At 43.1% G+C, this 24,996-nt stretch overlaps 1 protein-coding gene across 1 annotated transcript in view; it reads left to right on the top strand.

Moving 5' to 3' along the window:
* Positions 1 to 21,617, top strand: part of LOC307238289 (voltage-gated inwardly rectifying potassium channel KCNH2-like) — a gene marked incomplete at both ends in the record, with an annotated part of 137,626 nt that extends 116,009 nt beyond the window's left edge. The window contains 7 exons of the mRNA XM_080011222.1: positions 656 to 727; positions 2,044 to 2,149; positions 2,505 to 2,598; positions 8,139 to 8,302; positions 8,399 to 8,645; positions 19,115 to 19,553; positions 21,303 to 21,617. Coding sequence (XP_079867348.1) covers positions 656 to 727; positions 2,044 to 2,149; positions 2,505 to 2,598; positions 8,139 to 8,302; positions 8,399 to 8,645; positions 19,115 to 19,553; positions 21,303 to 21,617 — 1,437 coding nt within the window. The remainder of the gene's footprint in view (positions 1 to 655; positions 728 to 2,043; positions 2,150 to 2,504; positions 2,599 to 8,138; positions 8,303 to 8,398; positions 8,646 to 19,114; positions 19,554 to 21,302) is intronic.
* Positions 21,618 to 24,996: the final 3,379 nt, after the last annotated feature.

Here is a 24,996-nt window from a genome sequence, read left to right as displayed (position 1 = left end):
AACCGTTATTTGTATAGCACGTTTCATACACAACATGCTTTACATTAAAAGAAGGCCATTAAATAGTTATAATAAAAGCAAAGCAAGCTAAGAAAATGCATTTGCAGAGTAGAATAATAAAATAATGAAAATAATTATTAAAAGAAGGAACAAATTAAAAAACAGGTTAAGAATAAGCTAATAAAAGTAGATATACCAAATTGCATAGCAAGAATGCAAAATGCATTTAATAAAAAGCGTGAGTATTATACAAGTTTTCAGAATTGGGGTCATCGTTTGAGACCATGAAGGATCACAATCTTTTCTCTGAGAATTATTTTCTTTTACTTGGATTTTATTCATTACGGCACAGGAAGGACTATTCGTAGAGCATCATCATGATCTTAGAAAACAGACTTGTGTAGACTTGTGTCTACTTTTGTTTATTATTTTGGCTATGTAATTGTCGAGACAACGATATGAAAATAGCTTGTTCAAAACATTACATACAAAACATATGAACTCTAATTACACCCCTTTCACGTTTCCAGACCTTTTCAGCGGCAAACCAATATTACACTACAGCAATGTTTTAATGTTTTAATTGTATCACATTATAACACTTTCACTACCGCCATGTTATTGAAAATGGACCTTGTCACCCATGTGCTGTCAGGTACTGGATATGTACCCAGAGTTCTGCGAATACTTCTGGTCCAACCTGGAGATCACCTTCAACCTCAGAGACGTATGTTTCAACATTTTCCATCACAAGATATACAGATGGATGGAATGGATGGATGGATGTATGGATAGATAGATACTGTAGATTAGGTTTGCACGATATATTGTTTCAGCATTGTCATCACGATGTGTGCATGCTCAGTCACATCGCAGGATGTGCACAGTCAAGTAAGGCAAATTAACTGAAAGACGTCATGCTACAACTTTTTTGCTGCTTGATACAAAAGGAAAACTGTCTGTCTGATATAACAATTTACTCCGATTTCAGGGTTCTTGGTATGGTATGAGGATGCAAATTTAAAGGAATTTCCTTAATTGATAGTTGTAACCTTAAAAAACAATCCTTGATTAATTGATACCATAAAAGATAATGACATCACCAGGGCGTGGCGCTGCGGCACTTGGGGACCTATGTGATGTCACACACCTCCGAGATTTTATGACTGGGCGCGAGGAGCATTCCTCCTCATTTAATTTATTTCGGTTCAAAATGGCCAAAATGGGTTTGAGGCAAGACTCGCTGAGATGTTTCGCGCATACAGGAATATTTACGACCTGTCTTTGTGCGAGTTAAATATTTAAACTTTTTGCTGTCCTCCGCAACGGAATGAGCCGGATGTTGCGTGGCATACCAAGTCTGGTGAAGATACAGACAACAAGAGGCAAATAAAACTATTAAACATTACTTAAATTCTTATATATAAACAGAAGCAAAATAATTGAGTTTAATATATTTAACCTAAAATATTGCCGTAAAGCAGTTCCGCCGCTGATTTGTGACCTAGCGATAGAAACGGTATCATGGTGCGCACACACCTCTTAGCTTAGCATTAGGCTTAGCTTCACTAAAATATTTTTCCATTATTTATTTAAATAGTTTTGGTTTGTAATTGTTTTTGTCGATCATTCCTTATAAGAAGGAGTAATATTTGTTTTTATAAAATGAAGGAAAAAATAAACTTTCCAGTCACAGTTGACAGTTTACTGATTATAGCCTGCCATCAATAAATATTTTATTATTTTGATTTTCTATGAAAATGCACTCCCCTAAAACAATCACCCCAATCATTCTAGAATGATTAATTCTTTACAAATAGAGCTATTCAATTCATCTAGTGAAAATTCCTGTATTTTTTCATTTCGCAATATATATTGTAGATAGATTCATATTTACTTTGGGAATTAAGAAGTTAGAAGTACATATAGATAGACATTTCCATCTAAATGTCTATCTGCATGTACAGTACCTTTGCCGTTGTCTTTATTAAGACAATTGGGCTATCCCTTCCTCTCTCTCTCTGTTTCCCTCTCTTTGTCCAGGCCAATAACACCCCAGGCTCAGTGAGCAGTGAGGACTCGGACCACAAGGTCTTAAGCAGACAATTCCGGAAGCACAAACTCTCCATTACTCAAAGAGTGAACAAAGGTAGCAGTATGTTCAGACAAAGGCTCTTTAAATCTCTTGCCATCCTAAATGATTATTCCAGATTCCAACAGATTATCCCAATTGAACAAAAAATGTAAGTAATTGTTTTTGTTATTGAAGTAACAAAAAAACAATCCCAATAACTGTGTTCAAAATAATCCCAATAATAATAAAATTCCAATTGTAAAAATATTAAATACTAATGGAAATGTACCTTGTAACTTGCAATGTAAATTTTTGTGCTATTTAGTGTTCTAAAAGCAGTATTTATTGGGGTTTTCCAATTGTAGGTTTTCCAAAATATGCCGGGGAATCTTTTTAAGTCATGTAATTTTGCAATCGTTCACACTCCCAGGCGACTCGGACCTAGGTGGAGGCGGATCCGGAGGAGGACAGAACAACTGTCGCCAGTGTGAAGGACAATACACAGACAATCACAGGGATGACGTGTAAGCCTTTGCATCATCTGTAATAACCATGTGTCCAAGTTCATATATTTAACTATGAATTAGCAATATAAAGGCAAAAAAAAATTATATGAAAGTATTTGTAGTGTGTGTGTGTGTGTGTTCCACTGTAAGAACGTTTTTTCCACTGTAAGTTCTATGATCATAGGCGAAGCCCTCTAGCTTCAACCTTATTGGCTTCCCCGGTGCCCTGCTGAAAATGTTTTAATGTACCCATTACCCTATCAGCTGTGACCTGTTGCTATTAAAGGGGCGTGCGCCCGCCATTCTGCTCCCCAGGAATCTTCACTGACCCTATGAAGACAGCAGGGCAGAAAAACAGTTACAGTAAGCTAACTATCGTTCTATTTCACATAGGCTCTGCCCTCCAGCTTTATCCTTATTGGCATAAGGGGAAGCCAGTTGAGTCTACACCCTGCTGTCAACAGACAAGGCAATAGCTCTGCTCAGCAAATCGATAGGCATAACAGAACAGCATAACTCCAAGGTATAACAGGGCAGTGGGAACGGCGTTATATTCATACGCGGCATTGTGACTCACCTCAACAGGGAAGGTCTGCGATGTATCCGGACCAGCGGTTAAACCAATCATGCGCTGGGAATGTTCATCCTCGTCTGCATATTTGGATAAGCAGTTCACCCAGACTTATCTGCATATGGCAGTCTGTTTAGGGGCTAAATGAGGGACGCTGTGCAGTGCACAGAGGACAGAGATCCTCCAGACACATCCAGTAGATAAAATCTGACAAGGGTGCATGGTGCCATGCAAATGTCTTCCACTGACACACCTCCAAACAGGGAATGGACGCCACTACTCGAGGAGACCCTGTTAGGACACCCCGTTGGGTGTCTCCCCATGTGGCTGGACTCTTGCAGGGTCGACCCCGGGCACCGGACCATTTCCATTGTTTTCAAATCCCAATTTTGACAGGTATGCTTATTGATCGCAGAGCGGATCGAGGCACCGCAGCCGGTGGCTGACCGAGAATTGCCCGCTGTTTTATCATTCCCTGTGCCTGAAAGATGTCACCCAGGAACCTGGGTATTGGACATGGCTCCCCCGCCAGTAACTGAACAAGTTCCGGAATCTAAGGTGCAGACGTGTGCTCTGGGGGTACTAGAACGAGGCATGCTCTCTCAACTCTCACTCTCATTAGCAGGCAGTTTATGTGGTTTGGAGGGAACACGCAGCCTGTGAAGCCAGGGGGAGTGGGCGAAAGCGGTTAGTCTCCTGACGGTGAAGGGAGAACCAAAATAAGCACTGAGTGTTCTCCCTGGTTGCAAAAAGGTTGCATCTCTGATATGGTGCTACATCTGTCAAACTTTGTCCGGGTTCAGGTGCCATTCGCTCTCTGATGGCCCCACTCAGGACATCAGATTGGACCCCTACATTCTGTATTCGGGGAATGTACAGTGCTCTCAGGCTGTGGAGATTGGCATGTGCCAAGTGACGGAGCTGTGAAGATAGTCACATGACTGGGCGTCCTTCCCAGGGACGCAGCTAAGGATACAACCCAGGGGTCCCCCCATTGGTTCAGCTTGGTGCAGATCGTGGCTGGGACCCTCAGCAAACATGCTCTGTGACGCACCGAATCCACTTTGAGATGAATGAACCATCTCTGGATGGGGCCCATGTGAAGCACACCCAGCGGCACTACTGCGTGTGCTGGTGACATCTGCCCTGATGGACGCATAATGGTCACTGCCATCACTACTCGCAGAGGGAAGAAGAAGAAGAAGAATCTTTAATTGTCACATGAAACACCACACGACAACACATGCATACACACACATTTTGGATGGTGGCCAGTGAAATGTGGCCTCTGCATTTGACCCATCCTGGCTTTTCCTTCCTCCGGGGGGGCAGTCAGGAGCAGCGGGCAGCATTAGACGACGCGGACCTGGTTCCGAAATGTCCATCGCTGGTCAGACGATGAATTGTGCATGTTTTTGGTGGGGGTCCTTACTGATGTTACAAGGAGGAAAATCCATGTGAGCACGGGGAGAACATGCAAACTCCACACAGAAAGGCTCCTAATTGGGAGATAACCTGCACGGTATCAACCCAGGTGGGAATCAACCAATATTCAACCACTGCCACGAAAGTGTTCTGATGAGGGGCTGTCAGTGTGCCTCTCATGAGTCGCGTTTCCACCCAAAGTATCCAGAACTTTTAGTCCAAGTAACTTTTTTCAAGGAACTAAAAGATTCCTTCAGCCCGTTGTTCTTTGCGTTTCCACCGAGGTCTAAAGACCCATGCAAATAAGTCTGCGGACATGAAAAAGCGGCCTGTTTTTACACAGCATTTTTTTTTAGGACAAAAAACAAACTGTACATACAGTAGGTTTGCGGCTACAGATTTTTAAAAATGGTGGCTGAAATAAAATGCGTTGAGTACTCAACCAATCAGAAATGTTCAGTGCTGCAAGCCCCACCCCCAAAGTTCTGGACTTTCGAAAAGTATTCCCCCCCGAGCAGTGGAAATTATTGATAAAGCAAAGGAAACTATAGATTGAAAGTCCAGATGAATACCCAGGTAATACACTCATTGTCTGGGAAGAGGAGTGCTCTTCTCCCAGTTGATGGTGAAACCCAGGTGGGAGAGATGCATCACCAGAGACTTGGTGTGTGCTCTAGCTAACTGTAGGTAATGAGACAGCACAAGAATCGTCTAGATAGAACAATATTCTTCCACCTCTACTTCAAAGTGGATTCTGTGCTGTCTCCATGCACTTTCAAATGGTGCGTGGGGCAAGGTAATAATTTGTAGTGATAATTATAATTGCGTATATTTGCTGGTATTCGTATGTTGTTCCTATAAAGGCAAAGTGAAGATATGCATCCTTGAGATTGACTGAAGTAAATCAGTCTCCTGGCATGATGTAACACAGCAGACGCTGTGTAGTCAAAATGCGAAACAGTCTCTTTACAATCGTTTTGTTGAGAGCTCATAAATCCAGAATTGGTCTTTTTGGGAACCAAGAAGTAGCAGAAATAGATGCCGGTCTGGCTGTTTGTGTGACTGATATTGCCCTCTTCCATAAAGGGGACCTATTATGCTCCTTTTCAACAAGTTAATATATAACTCTGAGGTCCCCAAAACATGTTTTTAAGTGCTTTGCTGAAAATACCACTTTTGATTCTTGCGATAATGCATTCTAGCCATTCTAATGTGCCTCTAAACCATCCTGTTCCAGGACAGTGTGTTTAGTTGGTGGCGCCACTTCTGAGATCCTAGTTCTGTGAGCCAATGGAGTTTGACCACGAGTTCCAGGTTCTGTGAGCCAATGGGGTTTGAGTTTCACTTCCGGGTTCCGTTGTATAAGCAATAATAGAAATAAGCGATGCATGCTGAATCTTCATTCCAACTAGATTTACAAGGCCAAATTTAAAAGCTTGTTCTGACTTTCGTTGCCATACTCCAAGCTTGCAGGGATTTTTTTGTTTCATGTAAACGTCTAAATCTACAATACATTTTTTAAGAAACACACAGCACAATTATTTTTTAAATACTTACTGTGGTAGTTCCGCCGACCACACGTCACCCAAGTGCCGTTTTCAGGGCCCTTGGACACAGAGACACAGGCAGAGATGTTGCAAACACACCAGTTTGGATGGCAAGATGTAACAAGCCCTGAGCAGATGGGACATGTCATGCAGAGGCTCTCCCATTGTGTGTGTGGGGATGGGTGATTTACCTGTTGCATGTTGATTGTTTTGACAAGCAACAGGCGTACAGCCACCTCTGATCCCGGGCCCAATTACCTAGACCCAAGACAGGTGTGGCTGTCCCTAACCCTAACCACACCATCACCACACCACACTTATATTTCCATCGTCTACCCTTTCTTCACGGACAGTTGGTATTAATTCCTCTTTCTTTTAAAAGATTTGTGCTGGTCTGTAAGCCAACAGCGCAGCTTGTTATTCTCAAGCCATGGGTGGAGATACTCAGATGGGGGCCGGTTCTAATTTCTACTGGGGCCCCAAGTGACGTAGAAAGTGGCTGAAAATTTGAACTGATCTTTTCTGAAACAGACAGCTCACAGACAGCTCACAAACAACTCACTGTGTTCACATCAGCGACTCAAATGTAAGTATGTGCACAAGCACTGAAAAAGTGAGGTTTTCATAATAGTTCCCCTGCTATCTACTAGTGAGGGCAGCTGCTGCCATAGGATTTGACATCACCATCTGTCTGATCCCTTGAAAGGGAGGCAGGAGCATCGTGAACTGCAGCGCGAAAGCCGTCTCAGTTTTATGTCTAGCCATAGCGGTACTGAGCACCTGTTGATGGCGGCGAACTGCGGGCAGAGGATATCCCTCCTGGCTGCAGACGGGTTTTGTAGACCTCTGCTACCGCTGAGCGAATATGCCCTGGGAATTCATGCGGAGCACTGGAAATTGGGGCCACGCCAACGTCGAACACCAGGGAGATACTAAGGCTCTTAGTGAATGCCTCCTCGTACTCATCCATGGGGTCACCCATCTGGGTTATGATGGATGAGCCAGTCGGGTTTCACCTGATGGAGGGAGAATAGAAGGGGGGTAAGATCCTGCTCTGGCTCCTCCTCCCCTGCTTCACACAAGACGAGATCCCTCTCCAGTGGAATGCTGTCGTTGAAGGAGAAGTGATTGAGACGGTGGTCTCTCTCACCCTGCAGCAGGGCTGCATTCTTTAGCGACTGGTCACTGAATAAAATGGGGAGCAGAACGGCAGGCGCATGGCCCTCTTATAACAGCAGGTTAGAGCTGAGAGGCTGATATGGCAGAGCCTATGTGAAATAGAACAGGTTGTTTTATTATAGATTAATTAACGACTGATTTGATTGGCTATTGGAGGGTGAGAGGTGGGAAAATGGAGAAAGCTGCCTTTTTTATACTGAGAATGAGACTAATATTTTAAACTATTTAAACGCAGTTAAAATTGGAAAAATTCACCATGGACACAGCTCAAGATAACTGGTTATTTATTCATATGTATGTTATTATTTATATTATTTAGGTTATTATGATTGTTAAACCAAGTGGCCTAGTTACTAGTGGCCACTAGGGGGGAGGATCCGACTGTCGGTTGCAGAAATACATTCTGTGTGAATAGGGATTAAGGGCTAAAGATCAATAAACATTTCACTATGGCGAGTTATGATGTATTGCAGGGAAAATAAAATAAATGAAACTATGCTTCTAGAACACATATTATGACTGATAAACTCAGAAAAAGAGTAGCCCGGGTTTCAAAATGTCCAAACAGTACTTAGATGGTTCTCTACTGCCCTCTATGGTGTTGATAGGTATTCACGCAAGACGCACTTTCCCCAAGTCCCTTTTGGGTTTAACATGAATTTTAAACAATGTTAAAAATTATTATTTGTTATAAAGAATTCTGAAAATAGAAAGGCTAAATGGCACCTATCTGATGGAATGACTATTTTTCATATAGTGCTCCTATCTGCTACACGCTGCATAAAGCTCGCTCTCCATAACGTTGACACTTCAGCCATTTCCCTCTGACCTTGCAGTGGCGGCCATTCGTTTTTCAGCGGGGACGAAGAAGCAGAGGAGTCAGAGCTGATGAGCCCCATGCAGGGTTCCTCATTGGCCGCCCGGGTGAATGGACATAGCGCTGCCACCAATGGCTATGCGGAGATCAAGGGGAGACAGAAAAACATGAACTCTTTCACAGGTGGGAAAGAAACTTTTGTCAATTGTCAAGAATGAAAAAATATTGTAGTCTGATAACTCCTTCTGAAGTAATGAACTCTCTTTCTCTCTCAATCAGAAGCTTTCTCCGGGGTCGCCAACATTTTCAGCTTCTGGGGCTCTGAGACTCGAGAGGGCCAGCAGTATCAGGAGGTCCCCTGCCTCCATGGCCTGTCGTCACCCTCGCCTTCAACCCCGCCCCACTTCCCCTCTCCCTCTTACGCTCCTCCGCCTCCACCTGCTCATTCTCCTCCCCCCATTGTTTCCCGCCAACAGAAGGGAGACCTGGAGAACAGGCTGGAGCTGCTCCAGAGACAGATACACAGGTGGGGTTGTCTGAGACTCGGGTCGGTTAACATCAGAACTGTAAAATGGGCAAAATACTACCTCAGAGAACTCTGAACTTGTCAGAGAACACTGAAGCTCGCACCAACTTTCCCTCATTTTCGCAAATTACTAGTTATATACTCAGCATTTTGCAGAAATGTCAGGGAACAACAAACAAGGTGGCTTGCCGATAAAAAATCCATGCAAATAGAAGTGCAAACAGTCGAAGAATGGCACCTCAGAGGCTAGCAAATTTAACAAAGCCAGTTGCTTAGCATTTTCTTAGTAACAGGCTGGTGTAGTGGCAGCCGTCACGCAGGTCGTCCAAGACGTTATCAAGGGGGTGAAAATCTCTGTCGACAACCTACAGAAGAATATGGATGCTAACAAGGAAAAAGTCAAGGGACTTGTCAAAAAAGTAGTCCGCGTCCAGGCTGATATAAGAACCCTGAGATGTGAACACCTCTAACACCTCTGAACTGGATAAAATGCAGTTAAGTTTGGCCTTTTCAGAGGATCAAGACTCGAGAAACAACATCAGAATTACAGGGATTGCAGCTAACAAAGAAGGGGGCAATTCGGTCACCTTTTCGCAAGACATGCTACCCAAGTAAATCCAATCACTTGGCACTTTAAAGATCCAGATGGAACGTGGATTTACAGCCCTAAGAACGACGGCCAGACCATCATGGTCTTTAAGGTGCTCAGGTACCAGGGCCACAATGGCATCCTGCAAGGGGCTCCTAAGGCAAGGAAGAAGGCACCCATTCAGGACGCACGGAGGACCATTTGGTTCTATACGGACTACAGTGCATTCACGAACAAGAGAAGAAAAGTTTATGCAGATGTGATAAAGGAGCTGTACGAGAGAGGCATCCCTGCTTTCCTGATCCACCCGGTCACTTTGATGATGGTGTTTAATGGAGAGCAACGCACATTCACTTCAGCCGCACAGTTCTTGAGTAAAGAGACGGACGAGAGGTCAACATAGGCAACTCGCCGAAAACTGTTCTCTCTGGCCCCGGAAAATACGACTCAGCGAGAGGAAGATAACATGGATCAGAATGGTGCAGCGGACGGACATTAACAAACATGAACTGCCAAGTTGTTGGTCCTGACCGTCAGACATTTGTGCTAAAGGCTAAAGTCAAAAGAATGAAATGTCTAGACTTATTAGGTTGTAAAAATGTGGATATCGCAATTATCCAAGAAACTAATTTACGACTAGATGATGTTCTCCGCTACCAGGATAGGCTATACAAAGTAGGTGCTTCAACTTGTGCTGACCTGCCAACCTGCATGCATTTTGTGTACCAACCATGCAATTGTTGGTCAAAATTCGCAGGTACGAAATGCCAGCTTGAACTATGGAAAAAAAATTTAAATTATATGATACCGTACATTTATTGGGTATTTAAACTACATCCCTCGGATTGGACCAGATGCTACAATGTTGTGCTTGTGGTTCTGTAAGCCCTCCTCCTCTCACCCAACATCCAGTAATACGCAGCGCAGTGGTACTTTATTATCCATCAAGACCAAACGCTGCATTGCTGAGGTAAAATGGGAAGTGGGGGAATAATAATCAAGCACAAAAATGTGACCGTAATGTTAACATATAAAACATGAAATGCCCCGATGCCCCGATGCCAGCCACTGACCGGAATCGGACGGTTTTCAGTTTGATCAGGCATGACCAGTGACCGGCCGACCAGTGTCAGATATATCTGATTCTGTGCCGATATAAATGCTCCGAGACTCAAAGCCGAGACCAATGTACCAATCTGTGTGATACTTATGTAAAATTAGCGTTAGCGTAGTTAACGCTCAAAAAAGAGAGTGAAAAAAAGAAAATGTCGGCTGTTTGGAGGTAGGTAAACAAAGAGAACATTAGATCAGTTATTTATCTATCACTGTCACTACAGCAAAGCATCTGCTCTGGTTGTTGGTAGTGCACAAGCTGCACTCGTGATGAAAGGTTGGACTCTTTTTTGAGACTCGGTTCTTAACGAATCACTCAGTAAAACAAGTCGTTGCATTTGATTCAGTTGATTTAATGCGAGGTGAGCGAAGGAGGACTTCCAGTGAACGAGAGTGAGAAGAGTCAGTCATTTATTATTATTTATTTATTTTTGCAATGATTGAAATTGAAAGTACCATATCAAATAATAGAAAGGTATATTTGCACTTATTTGGCTTTTTATTTGAAGTTTGAACTGGACATTTCCATGTTCATTTCATGTCGTGTCCTACTAAAACTTAGTTACAGGTTGCATTATACTGAAAGTTGGTGACATCCCATATGGTGAGTCCCATATTCTATTTTATTGGAACTCAGGAACAGTTTCATGTTCTATTATTGTTCCATAGTGAATTATGAACAATAAATAATAATCAACACTGTGTCAAAATCAATCTCACTATACTTGTGGTAACTGAAAATTGCAGCAGTAGTCTGTCTGTGCAGCTGTCTTATCACATGAGTGTGATCAGATCACACAATATGTGATCAGACGTATTTGTCAATGACATGCGGCAGATATACCCAATGAGACCAAATGATAAGAAAATAAGATTTCTCTGATCACAGATATAAACTCAAAATGATCCGACGACAATGTAAAAGATATTTTATAGTCAGTGTTTTATAATGAACTTACACTTGAATGAAAATCTGAATCGGCAGGTGAGACTATAAAAAAATCTGAAATTTGATTTGGCCAAGAAAATTGAAATCGGTGCATAAACATGTTCGGTTACTTTACGAGATGATGCATTTCAAGGGGCATATCCCAATAAGATGAATGTGTATACTGTATATAGTAAGCCGTAGTAGCTCACATACGATGTGATTGTCCTCGTTATGAGACGGCTGCGGTGTGAATAACTGATGGAGCCATTTAGCTGCAGTAACTCAAACGCCAGGGAGACTCCCTGTTACACTGTTGTGGTACTACAAATATTTTCCCAAGTTTGGCAGGTCTGCTAGTTGTAACTCTAACTCTAGGAGGTCTGTTATTTTGATCAGAAGCAACTTAGCTTTATCGGTTAAGAAGATGAGTAAGCAAACCTGTGGTCGTCTAGCATACATATGCACATCCATACTATGGTAAGAAAGTCGTTTTGTGTGAATATATGCACCGGCAGTCTTTGATTCCAACTTTTTCCCTGAGCTCATCAAAAAATTTCTATCCCTGTCAGAATATGAGTTGATTATAGGAGTGGATATGAATGCAGTTTGCAACCTCAATCTGGACAGATCCACCCTATCAGTTGCTTATGCTCAAAGATCAGCATCAGTTGCTTCAAATACCATGATAGAAAACCTACCAAATAGAAAATGTACTTGATATGTGGCACATTCAGAACCCGGGCAATAAGGACAATACAGTACATGGTTTTCATCACAAATCCCATTTCTGAGTTGAGTACTTTTTGCTCTCTCTCTATTTTAAAGAATGCACAAAGCCCATTCAGACACTACCTGCAACACTATCCGATCATAACCCATTGCTAATGAAAGTAAATTTAAGCTATAAATTTAACAAAACACCAAGATGGCATTTTAACGCTTCGCCAAGACCAAGAATTTGTAGCACAATTTAGAGAAAATAATTTATAGATAACAATAAATATTCAGTAGAGGATGCCATGTTTACATGGGTGGCCACCAAGGGGTTTATTAGAGATTTTACAACCTCCTATACATCTCACCTCAAGAAGGCGAGGAATAAAATGATCTATGTGTTGGAGGGAAAATGTAATTCTCTTGAGAAGCTGCTAAAGAACAAGTACTCAGAGTCAGTGAACAGGAATTCAAAAATGGCTAAACTGGAGCTTAATGATTTGTCAGCGGAGTTCATCATGCATAGAGTCAGGCAGAATTACTACTTTAATGGAAGCAAAGGAAGCAGGTTACTAGTTTTGAAATTGGATCCAAAGGAGATAAATGCCACATTTCACTCTTTTACCAGGATCTTTTACCAACGGACTTGGGTCGCTCCGTAGCCTTAATGGAACTGGAGACTGCATTGAATCTAACTAAAAAAGGGAAATCGCCAGGCCTTCCACTAATACATACTCTATAAGGATCAGACTGGTTTCATTTCTGGATTAAACATCCGGCGATTAATGCATATAATACATGAAAGGCAATAACTAGACACCCTGTGTACTATCCTGTCACTCAATGCAGAGAAGGCAGGCTTGAATGGCCGTATCTGTGGGCAGCTCTTGAGAGATTTGGACTGGGGAATGACTTGATCGATGTTGATATGATACGTGTTTTATACATGAACCCCACAACCATGGTCTCGACTGATGGCCTACATTCTAGTCCTTTTCCGTGGGGCTCAGCAGGGGTGTGGCATCTTGTTGAGCAGGGGTGCTCCCAAGGGGGTGGCCACGGCCACCCTGTTACAATTGCTGGCCCCCCCACTGGCCCCACCTCGCGAGTCACAAAAAACTTTTCAGAAGCTATGCCGTATAATTAGTCTCAAAAACCATGCAGAACAGTATCCACAACCGGTAAAGCATCCCGCGTGCACAAATGCTGTCCCACAAGCATGGGGCTGTGACAAGGGCGAGCTCGACCTTCCTTCGCACTTGCAACTGCTCAACACTTGCACATTGACTTTTGAGACTTTGAAGGTGGGAATTCAATAGACAGTGGCTGTTGTCTCCGCTCCTTTGATTGGTCACTTTTAATTCTATAGAATGTATTCAGTTTTGGTGTGCCACCCCAAAATTTTCAGGGGCACCATAAGGCACCACCCCTATGAAAAATTTCTGGGGGCGCCGCTGTTACTAATTCCGTTAGCTCAACATCTAAGGAAGAACCAAATTGCTGATCCTATTCAGGTTAAGTCCTCGTCACATACTATATCTATCTTCACTGATGATGTACTTATTTAACAGATATCAAAAGCTCAGTAGCATTCCTAGTGTCTACTTTTGAGGAGTTGTTTTCTGGCTATGAGATCAACTGGACAAAGTCAGCACTGATGCTATTGAATGAAGCTGTGAAAAAGGTGTCATTACCCTTCGATATTCCTATGAAAACTGAGATCACATATCTGGGTATTCAGATTCAAACTTCCATACACAATACAATAAAGATAGAGGAACAGAAACATAAGGGCTGTACCTGACTCAGAAATTGGTCAGTTTAATCAAATTTGGCTGTTCAATACGGAGATTTGAAGAATCTTTCGATTTACAGTTTTCTGAGTTCCCTTGAACGCCGATTTTAGATTTAAAAAATGACTGCTCGAAATCCAAATCTCAGTTGACAGACTGGTCTCCGACAGATGATTCAACTTGTCAGCTTTCAGGGGGCAGCCCTAGAAAACATTTCAGTTCAAACAAGAGGTTTAACATCACATAGCCATATGGCCAAAATGATGTGATTCTTTGCAAACAAGTGTCGCTTCCATTAAAATGAATGTGCTGCCACGTATCAATTTTGTGAGCAAAGTGATTCCGCTGCCTTCTCCGGTGGGATATTGGAAAAAAGGTTGACACATTACTATGTAAATATATTTGGAATGGCAAGCATCCAAAATTCAGGATTTCTACCCTACAGTGACTAAAATGTAAGGGGGGGCTGGCTTTTTCAAAATTCCTGCTATACCAATCAGTCTTCCCAGTTACGCCTGCTCAAGACATGGTTTAACCAGTCTCTCCACTAGTCGCTTGGAAAGCTATTGAGGATACATTGGTATCTCCATTTAAACTTTACGATGTTTAATTTTCTGATATAACCACTAATTAATGCATGCAACGTTTTGGACCTATTATTTCAAACGCAGCGAGAAACTTTAGGATCATTGAGAAATGTCTGGGCGGTAACTAGAAATTGCACCTGATCACCCCCTTGTGGTGGAACAGAAATATTATGTCAGGGAATAAGCCACTTGAATCAGTAGCATGGTCCTCAAAATGGGTAAATCTTTTTGGGGATATATTTGACTCAGGGGTTTTTATCAGTTTTCAAGAACTGTGTTTTAATTTAGATCTACCAAGGAAATTAATGGCCCTTTTAACCCCCCTTTGTGACTTCTAAAGTCAGAATAATGAGGATAAACAAATGACTTGTATGTGCGTCAGTATGATGTGAGTATACTGGATAACACATGATTTCAAATGGTAACACTGAGTATGCTGGATAACATGATTTTAAGTGGTAACACTGAATATGCTGGATATATTGTACACAAACAAGCAGATTAACATTGATGTACCTGTGAGCAAATGTATAATACAACAACTGTAGCAAGTGAACGAATACTACAAGGAGATGAGTGGTCCAATAATATGGTTGGTGGTGTGTGTAAGTTATGTAAATCAGCATTGGAAGGTGTGGTGTCTGTGTTTGAGTTGTGAGGATCAGTGAATTATGTGAGAAATACAGGTATGGAGTTTTGCGTTTATGCATAAACATTAGAGCAGTTATATTGAGTTATCAGAAAAAACTGTTTACATTCAATACTATTTGTGATGGATAAAAATATGCAAAACCATCTTTCCTGTGGTATTAACAGAAAACAATTACCAAATATCAACCCTAATACAACAACAACCTTAATATTACAGCTACATAAGAAACCCATCCATGCACAGTGGCCTTTGGCGGTGAAGTTCACAAAGTCCCCCTTTAAAGCCGTTAAATGCGCAGGAGTTGTTGATTGCGGGTGGTCACCTGCTGGTGCAGATTGTTGATGACGGTACAGTCCACTCTATCTTTGTATGATGTCAGCTGATCGAGGTGGGCCTTAGCTTTACGGCGGGCCCTTAGTGACTGGAGCTGTCGTTGTTCCCTGATGCGTACTTTGCGTAGGCAGGTGGCTGTAGCTTGTGGGACCCTGGTGGGAAGGGATCAGAAGCCCGGTCAAGACATAGCTGCCACCATGGTGGGGTGGGCAAAAAACGGGTCTATTGTGGTACCCGGGCCCTCCTGTGGGGTGTCGCCTGGATCGTCTCTGTCCAATGAGGAGCTGTTTAACGTCTCGGAGGAGGCTTGTGTCATGGGACTGAGACTGAGGGCTAGCATCCAGTCATTCTGATCGGCAGTGTCGCGGGAGGAATCCACGTGGGAAGGAATTGTGGGGGTGAGGGGAGCCGGTCATGCATGCAATGCGGTGGTGTTCTCGTAGTGGTAGGACGCTGTGGTGGGGGTCGAGGTGGTGGAGGCATGCATGTTCTGGAGCTGGGTGGTGGAGGTTGGTGGTGCTGGAAACAGGTGGCCAGGCGCTGGTGTTGGGATCCCAGGCGGTGGACCTGAAAAGGTGGAGCCTGCGCTTTGAGCCATGGGTTGTAGGCCTACGGGGAATGGGGCCTGCATAGGTGTGAACTTGCCTGAGTGAAACCTTTGGAGGTTCTGGGGCCATTGATTAACTGTGGGAAATTCCTGTTTTTTGGGCCTCATAAAAGTTTGGTCGGGGGTTTTATCAAAGGGCCTGAATGAGAGGGTATCAAGCGGGCATGAATTTAGTGTATGGGGCGGGGTTAGCATTATGATTCACAGGGGTTGGCATATCAGCAGCCGGCATGTGTGGGGCGGGATAGTGATCATAGGTGTCTTTCCACTTGTCTGCCATGATTATCTATTGAAACAATAGCAGAGTTAGTGGTGTCTTGACTATACAATCTGCCACTGTACAGGCTCTTCCACAGAAATGTATAGGGATCACACGGCGGGTTGTTAGTGGGAACACTGTGTAAGTGGTAGAGGTCCGTCTGATCTGTGTATTGGTATGCCTGGGTGTTGGTTGGGATGTTATATGTGTGGTAGGGGTCTGTCTGATCTGTATGTTCGCACATCTGGGTGTTAGTGGGTAGGCTATAAGGGTGGTATATGTCTGCATGTGTTGCATACTCGTTTCCTTCTATGTGCACGGGGAACTGGCCTGTTATAGCCTTTGTCGTTTTCTTAATCATAACACTAATCAGTGGGTCTACACAACAAGAAGTTATCATTACTATGAACAGAATTAAACCAATAGCAATCCCTACACCTTTGAGAATCTAGGCCAGGATAGTTTTTGTAAAAATTTCTATCTAGCAGCAGCCTGTGTTCCAATTGGAATGTTGAACATGTTTTTCCCTGAGTTGTTTCAATTTCATCAACGTTTCAGTAGGATTGCAATCCTTCCCCTGCATGCAATGGAATGACTGTGCAACATTTGTCTCCCACAATGTCACACACCCCCTGATCTTCAGCAAGTAGTGTTTCTATAACAAATATGTTTTGAAGGGTCATAAGGGAAGTGGCGTGTAGTTGTTCTCTCACTCCCTCTAGAGCCTGTATAGTGTGGTTACCTGTCTGTACATTGGAATCGATTGGCTCTTGGTTAAATGCAAGGTACGTATACCTGAGGATCTAGTAGTCATGTAGTGGGACACTTCTTTTGCGCCTTGTACTTGGTTGCTCCGGTAGAGGGGCTTGTATTGTAAATTGTCCTGTTAACCTAACTGGGGTGCAAATTCCTGTCCAATTAGGCGGGAGCTGGGAAACAACTTGTTCTTGCAGAGCCAGAACATGTCTCCCAGGGAGAGAGTTCCGTGAGAGAAGTCAGGCAGTTGGTATTGGCTTGTCGCTGTCCTATTTTTCTCGGACACAACATGGCCCCAATTTGGTGCTAGCTGCTGACATTTGATCTGTGCCTTTTCTGTGGTGGAGCACAGTTTGATAAAGGCTGTGGTGGAGTTTTTTGGGAACCATGTTTCATTTTTACATTGCATTTAACCTTCCGTGTAATTTAGGGCTGAGGTGTTGCGTGTAACTACTTCGCTTAGCTTGTTTCCCCTTACTTGACAAAATGGAAAAATTACGAAATATGTGATTCTTATAACCAGCGACCATTATGACCATTGGGCCTAGTTCATTAGACTCATGTCCTTCTGCAATCACCAGCATGATGTGTTGAGTTCTGGACTTGTGTGGCACACTGTGTGGCATTGAGGCCCATTGTATAGGAGCGTGCAGTGTAGAGGCAGTTGTGGTTGGCAGACTCATCCTAGTTTGGCTCCTAGCCATGGTTCCCATGTGCATCAGTGTGGGTGAGTCTTGTGGCATCAGTTGTAGCCAATACACTAGTGGTTGCTCTCAGTGGCTGGTTTCAGTCTGGTCTATCATGGGCACCAGGTCTGCGGGTGGGTCTTCAGGAAAGTCTACATACAGCACATCCGCTGTGCACATGATGTTAGCACTGAGGAGAGACAGGATGTCGCTTCCCAGCAGATTGATGGGAGTGTTGGCCGAGTGTAGTAGCTTGTCTGTTTTCCCATACCATGTTTGCATATACCAGTCTGTCGTTAAACTTGGCTCTGAAGGCTCCCCCTGCTGCCCTTTGTTGGTAGTGCTGTCGGTCTTTGTTATCCAATTATGTTGTTTCTGTGTCTATGGTGTCTGGCCCCTCCTCCTCTGACTGTGTGTCTGATTTGTCTGACTCACTACCGTTCCCTTTCCCTGCTCTATTTCTCCTAGGTGGTGTTTCTTTGCCTTTTTTGTGTTTTCTCTTTTGGTCTTTCTGTCTCGCGCTTAGTGTAAGGGTGAAGTCTCCCTGTAACTTGTCACTTCTTGTCTGCTGTCCTGGCTAAGGCCCAGTGGGTACTGTCCTATTCTCAATGGGTTTTTGTCATGCGGGTAAGGTGGCGGGTTGTCCAAATAAGGGGGAGCTGTGGGGTGGGGCCTCTGCCCTTCTTCTATTTATTTCCCTTTTCCTTTGTCTCCTTTCCCTGGCTTACTATTATCCTTCATCATTATCTTTCGTATTGCTCTGTTTGTTGGTGATTGCTTCTCTCTTGTCTGAACCAACCTAACACTTCCCCTTCCCGTGTCTTTGGCTTTGTGATGTTTTATGTTAGCCTCCATCTCGTTACAATATGCCATGTTAAAAGTGCCTTCTTTTGGCCACTGTGGGTTTCTGTCATACCATTTTTTTCATGCAGTTTCGAATTTATTTTTTTGTGATCCGGATGGCACCTTATGATAAGCTCCGCTGGGGACACCTTTCCCCTGCCGTCCATATATATATATATATATATATATATATACTGTTTATATAAATGGAGATTATGCAACATTTAATTAAAATTATTTTATTTTAATAAAATATGATACTATTAAAAATGAATGTAAAACAATATAATAATATTAAAAACTGATGTGTAAAAGTTCTTTCAAACTATTTTAACTATATTTTAACTATAAGAATGGTGGAGTGGAGAGCATTGAAAATCTGCTGTTCTCTTTGAGAAATACATTTTTTTTCCCAGTGAGATGAAGTTGAAGACATTTTCTCAAAGCTTGCTGAATAGTCTTGGATACAGTTCACAACGTTAGACCATGCTAGGTCAATTTATCACCTCGAAAGAAGCAAAACAATTGATTGTTTATTTCATTTTAGGGGGCGGTGAGTATGAATCACTGCAATCCCTGACTTGTTTTTGTTTTTTTTTCCCCCAGACTGGAGTCTCGCATGTCAGCAGACGTCGGGGCCATCCTCCAGTTGCTACAGAGGCAGGTGCCCATGATCCCACCCTCCTACAGCACCCTCACGTCCACGCCCAACGCGCCCTCCTCGCCTGTCCCGTCCCCGGCAGAGGACGTGCTTCACCCCGCTTTCCCGTCCTCCCCGACAGTGCCCGCCTTCAATCCCTGGGGACCACCTTCCTTTGGCCAGCTGCTTTCCCGTCGTGCCTATCCTGGTGACCCTTCTGCCCAAACTGCCGCACAGCATCCTTCCTCGCCTGGCCCGACACAGACTGAAGAGGGGCGGCCTACCCTCTCCTTCTCCTCTGGTCAGAATTCCCACCTTCCGCTGGCCCCACCACCACCCCTGACCCCGAAACTGGTCCAGCCGGTGCCCCCCCCGAAGACACGGAGCTTGGCATCTCTCTCGCAGGTACTTACCTAAAGGTCATCTAAAGTTTTAAAAAATGAAAAATGTGTCCATCTAACCAAAAAATATGTATTTTTTGATTTTTAAAGATGCATTAAGCCAAATTCAAGGATTATACAAAAGCATAGGGTCACAGGGAATGCACGAGCCAAAGCAAGGAAGTACGATAATACACAAAGGGGTGGTTTCGCGGAACACAGACTAGGCATAATTTTAGACTAAATCACACTTTTAATCTGGACTAACTGAAATGGTCTTTCTCAGTCATGGTTTAAAATAGTGTCAGACTTACCCTAGTTTTGGTTTAAAAAAATCTGATTTCCAGAAGGAAGATTAGATCTTATCTAGGTCTAAGTGAAGTCTTAAAATGAAACCTAGGCAGAGGCAGGTTTATATTGGGATTAATGGATGTGGGCCTCCAGGCTAATCTTGACAATAGAGAAAATGGGTTATCTGGACTAAAACCAGCACCAAGCCCAGACGGAAGAAGCTGACTAGTCCTTCATTACCTTAGTCTAGGACTTGCTAGTCTAAAACTAATTCATCTTAAAAGAGAAACTATTGAATTAATTTATGATTTGGGGCTTATGGAGAAGATTTCTTGAGGGGGGAAAATACAATCAGAAAGGGAAACATACAGGAAAATGAAGGTAAAAAAAAAGGCCTTCAACATCTGACCGCTGTCACGGGGGGAGTGGTCGTCTCTCTGCCATAGCGTAGTAGCAGGGTGGTAGTCAGTCTGCAGATAAGTCAGTTAGTTTCACAGCTATTCAGGATGGTCAAGTACTGTGTTTAGGGTTTATCATTTAGAAGAAAAGAGTATTTACACAAAATAAATCCAGTTTTTACAAAATGAAGTCCCATACCAACGGAGACGGGTAAAATTAAAAGGAACAATGGAGAGATGTGGACGACACGACACGGCCCAACAGAGTGCACAGGTTTTGTTTAATTTCGTTCAAGTAGTAAACAAAGGAAAACAAATAAATCTAAAATGAAAACTCCAAAATTTGGAGAGGCTCCGCACCAGGGAGGTGGGGCACAGTGATGGGAGAGACAGCGTGCAGCGGTACCCTCTATTAGCTATGTTTACATTTTTTGATTCACACAAGTAGGAAACTCTGAAATAAATCTATGTGACACGTTCAAGTTTGCTGGCAGTTTCAAAATTTTAGGTGGCCGTTGCAAATTGCATTACAAAAATGGGTCCAGCTGTAATTCTAAGTAAAAAAAAAAAAAATCTGAAATCCAAATGTGACATTATCTCCCCATACATTCATTCAGTGGATATGCCAACCTGAAAGTTTAATAAAGCAACATTTCAGAAAGGCATTTCTCAATTCTGGATTCATTTTAGTAGATTGGTCCTGATTTAGATGAAACCCCAAAATGCTAAATTTCCCCATAATTGTTGAAAAACATTGCTGTCTTTATTATGATGGCCTCATCAACACTATAAATCATTTTATTGTATTTTAGATCTTCAACTCTCCTCACCAGCCGCTGGTTCATTAACACATGAATCCTCTGCCATTTTGAGCTAAACAGGTAGCCGTACCATGGAGTTGTGAATTGCTTGGCATTGCTTAATGTAGCTTTAATCTTCCTGTATCAAAACCTACGTATGAAACGTTGGGTGTTGAATGCCAACGGAATGGTTGATAAACATAGGTATGGTACTCCAAACCATGAACTTCAAGCCATTCTGTTCCAGAGTCACCATAACACTCATAGTCTGCGTCTCCCTTGCAGCTTCTGGCTGGTCAGGCGCGTGCGCCACCACCCTCCAAATCCAGCCTATCGCTCAACAGCCCCAAGGAGCTTCACCTCCCTGCGCAGGGTGACCCCTCGCAGGCCGAACCTTCCAACGGTATTGGCCAAATGGTTGACAGGCGGGATCCAGCGGATCGGCAGGAGGCTGTCCTGCCTTGTCAGAGTTCACGGATGGTGCTCGGCCAAGCGGAGCCTCCAGAGGGCCAGAGGCGGCTCTCGTTGCCGGTGGGCCCGGTAACGTCGCCAGACAGCTGTTGGTCGACTCAGCCCTGCAGTTCAGAGCTGGGAAGTTAGGGGGCACTGCGTCGCATGCTCTATGAGGAAGATGCAAGGAGAGATGTTTTGGGGATACAGCACATGCAGGGTGCTGTGTTCTGGTGCCAGTCGCGTGAAGGCAAAGAGGAAGCGAATTGTCTTCTATGCCAGTAGCCTAAATAAAAGTCATTCAACACCACAGATGTTCCCTCATCCTGCTTCCTAAATAACCGCAGCATCTGTTGTAATACTTCACCACCTCAACCTCATCCGTACTTAGCCTGTGTGCATACCCTAAATCAGCCTCTTAGCATTTTGCTTAACCCAGCCATGTTCAACCTGGTAGCAAAACAACGCAACTGACCTGTTGATGCCGCTAACTCAATTGAAGCTGCATAACCCGGGACTCATACTTTTCAAGCTCCCGTTTAAATCGCTGGACCGATTACCCAGGAAAATTCAGTCTTCAGCCGCCGTGTCCAGAAGCGTTGGGCTTCAGACCTGGCAAGGTATGCTACTCACCCCTTATTACTTCCACTCATTACTTCTTCTTTACAAGAGAGGCCTGAAAATCACTCAGTAAAAATTGGTGTCGGGGGGGTTCCACTGCTCTGGCATCTAAAGATTACGTTGTGGAACACACCGGAGTTGCAGCTGTGGGGGAGAGTGTAATACGTTGACCAGAAGTGCGTTGCGATCACGTTCAATGAAACTTCAGTCGCGTGCAACATTATAACAACATATACTGTATAACATTTAAAAAAATCTACTCGTAGTGTTAGATAGCATCTATCAGCATGGAAAGCGACAGTAGTTTAGGGTTTGGAGACATTAGGGTTGTATAGAGTACAATGTCCGTCCATATTGGGCCAATACAAGCTAAAAAAAAAAAAGTGGATTGGATATCAGAGGAAGACAGAACCTCCAACAAATCTAGCCTGAAATATCATAGAAACAAAAAAAATGTTTATTATGTTTTTTTGTTTTTGTCAATGCAGGAAAGCCCCCCCCTGGGTCTACTGGAAAAGGCCTTGATTTTCCCTTCTCCCCTTAATCATTCTTGGATATTTATGGATCAAATTGATTGATTTGATAGTATTTATTTATTTGTGTGTTTGTTTAATTGTTTATTTATAAAATTATTCCTTAGTTAGGTAATCATCTGTTGTTTATATATTTTAAAGGTTGTTGGAGTATTTTATAGCTATTTCATATTTTTCTGTGCCATTCCCAATACATATATATATATATATATATATATATATATATATACACACACACACACACACACACACACACAGTATATATACACAGTATATATGTGTATACACACAGTATATACACACAGTATACACACACACACACACACACACACACACACACACACAGACTATATACACGGATCAGCCACAAAATTAAATCTGAAATTTTTATTTTTTATTTTTTTTTAAGTGAATAACATTGCTCATTTTGTTCCAATGGCACCTGTCGAGGGCTGGGATGTATTAGGTAGCAAGTAATGGAGGTGAAAAGAAAGGAATTCAGACCCAGAGTAACAGACTTGGGACTGGACGTTTAGCTGGGCTAACATTACGGAAAAGCCTATATTTCACTATAACGTGAGATGTCATGAAGTAAGTCAGAAACAACTCAATGAACAGCGACCCCAATACAATAGGTTACAGAAGTGGATGGTGGGTCGAGTCTATTTTTTTTTACATGTATTACAATGTGAAATTGTAAAAAAAAATGCACAAACCGAATACCTCAAACCTTTACGACCGATGAGAAAAATATGCTGGAAAATGGGGGAGATTTTTATGTGTGGTCCTCAGTTCCCCTATTAGAGACTCTAGACACTATGGGGGATCCTGTGGCAAAGTGAAACATTAGTTAAACGTCGTGCAAGAACAGAACAATGGAATAGGATTCCATTGGTCAACAAAAACATACAGAAACGTAAAGAGGATAGATGCTGTTTTAATGTCCCAGAGGGCAATGCTTTTCCAGCAAACACTCTAACATCTTAGTCCTAATGTATGGAACGCCATTTGGGTCCATAATAAATAAATAAATAAACACATACATACATACATACGTACGTACGTACATACATACATAAATATGCCTTTGACATAAAGCCTGAAATAAATAAATGATGCAATATATTATAAATAAATGTAAAAAGAAATATATAAATGAATAAATATAGTTAAATAAATAAATAAATAAATCGCTTTGGGTTTTCAACCTAGGAGATAACAGGAACTGAGGACCAGCTTCGAGCAACCACTCTACCAGTGGTACAGCCGCTCCGTTGGCTATTAATCGGCGAGATAACCATGCCCATTCATTTGCATATAACGATTGGAAATCAGAATCATAAGTAAGTTCTCACATACAAGGAATTTGCTGTGGTCTGTTGGTGCGTATCATACAACATAGAGAATAAACAATGTGTGCAATATGTTCAATAATTTTTTTTTTTAAGTGAAAAAATTGAACAGTAGTGCAGGAATGTGCAAAACAAAATGACCAGAGGAAAAGTACAGAGAACAGGGATGTCCAAAGATGTGCATTAATGTAACGCATTGTGGTAGGTGTGGACAGTACGTTAATATAACTTGTAGTGTCTATGGAGGGTCCGTTTCAGTGGGGGTCCCGGGCCTTGCTGATGAGGCCTGTTGCAGATGGGAAGGAACTGTTCTTGTTGCGAGAGGTTTTGTCCTTGTTGGACGGCAGCCTCCTGCCAGAGGGAAGTGTTTCAAACAGTTTGTGTCCGGGGTGTTCAGGGTCCTGGAGGCGTACAGGTCCTGGAGAGATGACAGTTGCAGCCAATCACCTTCTCAGCGGAGCGAATGACACGCTGCAGTCGGCCCTTGTCCTTGGTGGTTGCAGCAGCAAACCGGATGGTGATGGACCCGGTGAGGATGGACTCAATGATGGAGGTGTAGAAGTACACCATCATAGTCTCTGGCAGGTTGACCTTCCTCACCTGCCGCAGGAAGTATGTCCTCTGCTGGGCTTTCTTGATGATGGAGCTGATGTTCAGCTCCCACTTAAGGTCCTGGGATATGATGTGGTTCCCAGGAAGCGGCAGGACTCCACAGTGTCGACTGGGGAGTCATACAGGATGATGGGGAGAGTAAGGCTGCTTTCTTCCTGAGGTCCACAACCATCTCCACTGTCTTCACTGCATTGAGCTCCAGGCTGTTCTGGCTGCACCAGGTCACCAGATGGTCAAGCTCCCACCTGTGGGCAGACTCATCCCCACCAAAGATGAGGCCAATGAAGGTGGTGTCGTCCGCAAATTTCAGGAGCTTGACAGACTGGTGGCTGGAGGTGCAGCTTTTGGTCTACAGGGAGAGGAGCAGAGGAGAAAGAACGCAGCCTTGAGGGGAACCGTTGCTGATGGTCT

This window comes from Zeus faber (genome assembly GCF_960531495.2).
Source record: "Zeus faber genome assembly, chromosome: 12".
Classification (NCBI taxonomy): Eukaryota; Metazoa; Chordata; class Actinopteri; order Zeiformes; family Zeidae; genus Zeus; species Zeus faber.
The sequence above is the reverse complement of the archived record's forward strand: the minus strand, read 5'-3'. Positions and strand labels throughout refer to the sequence as shown.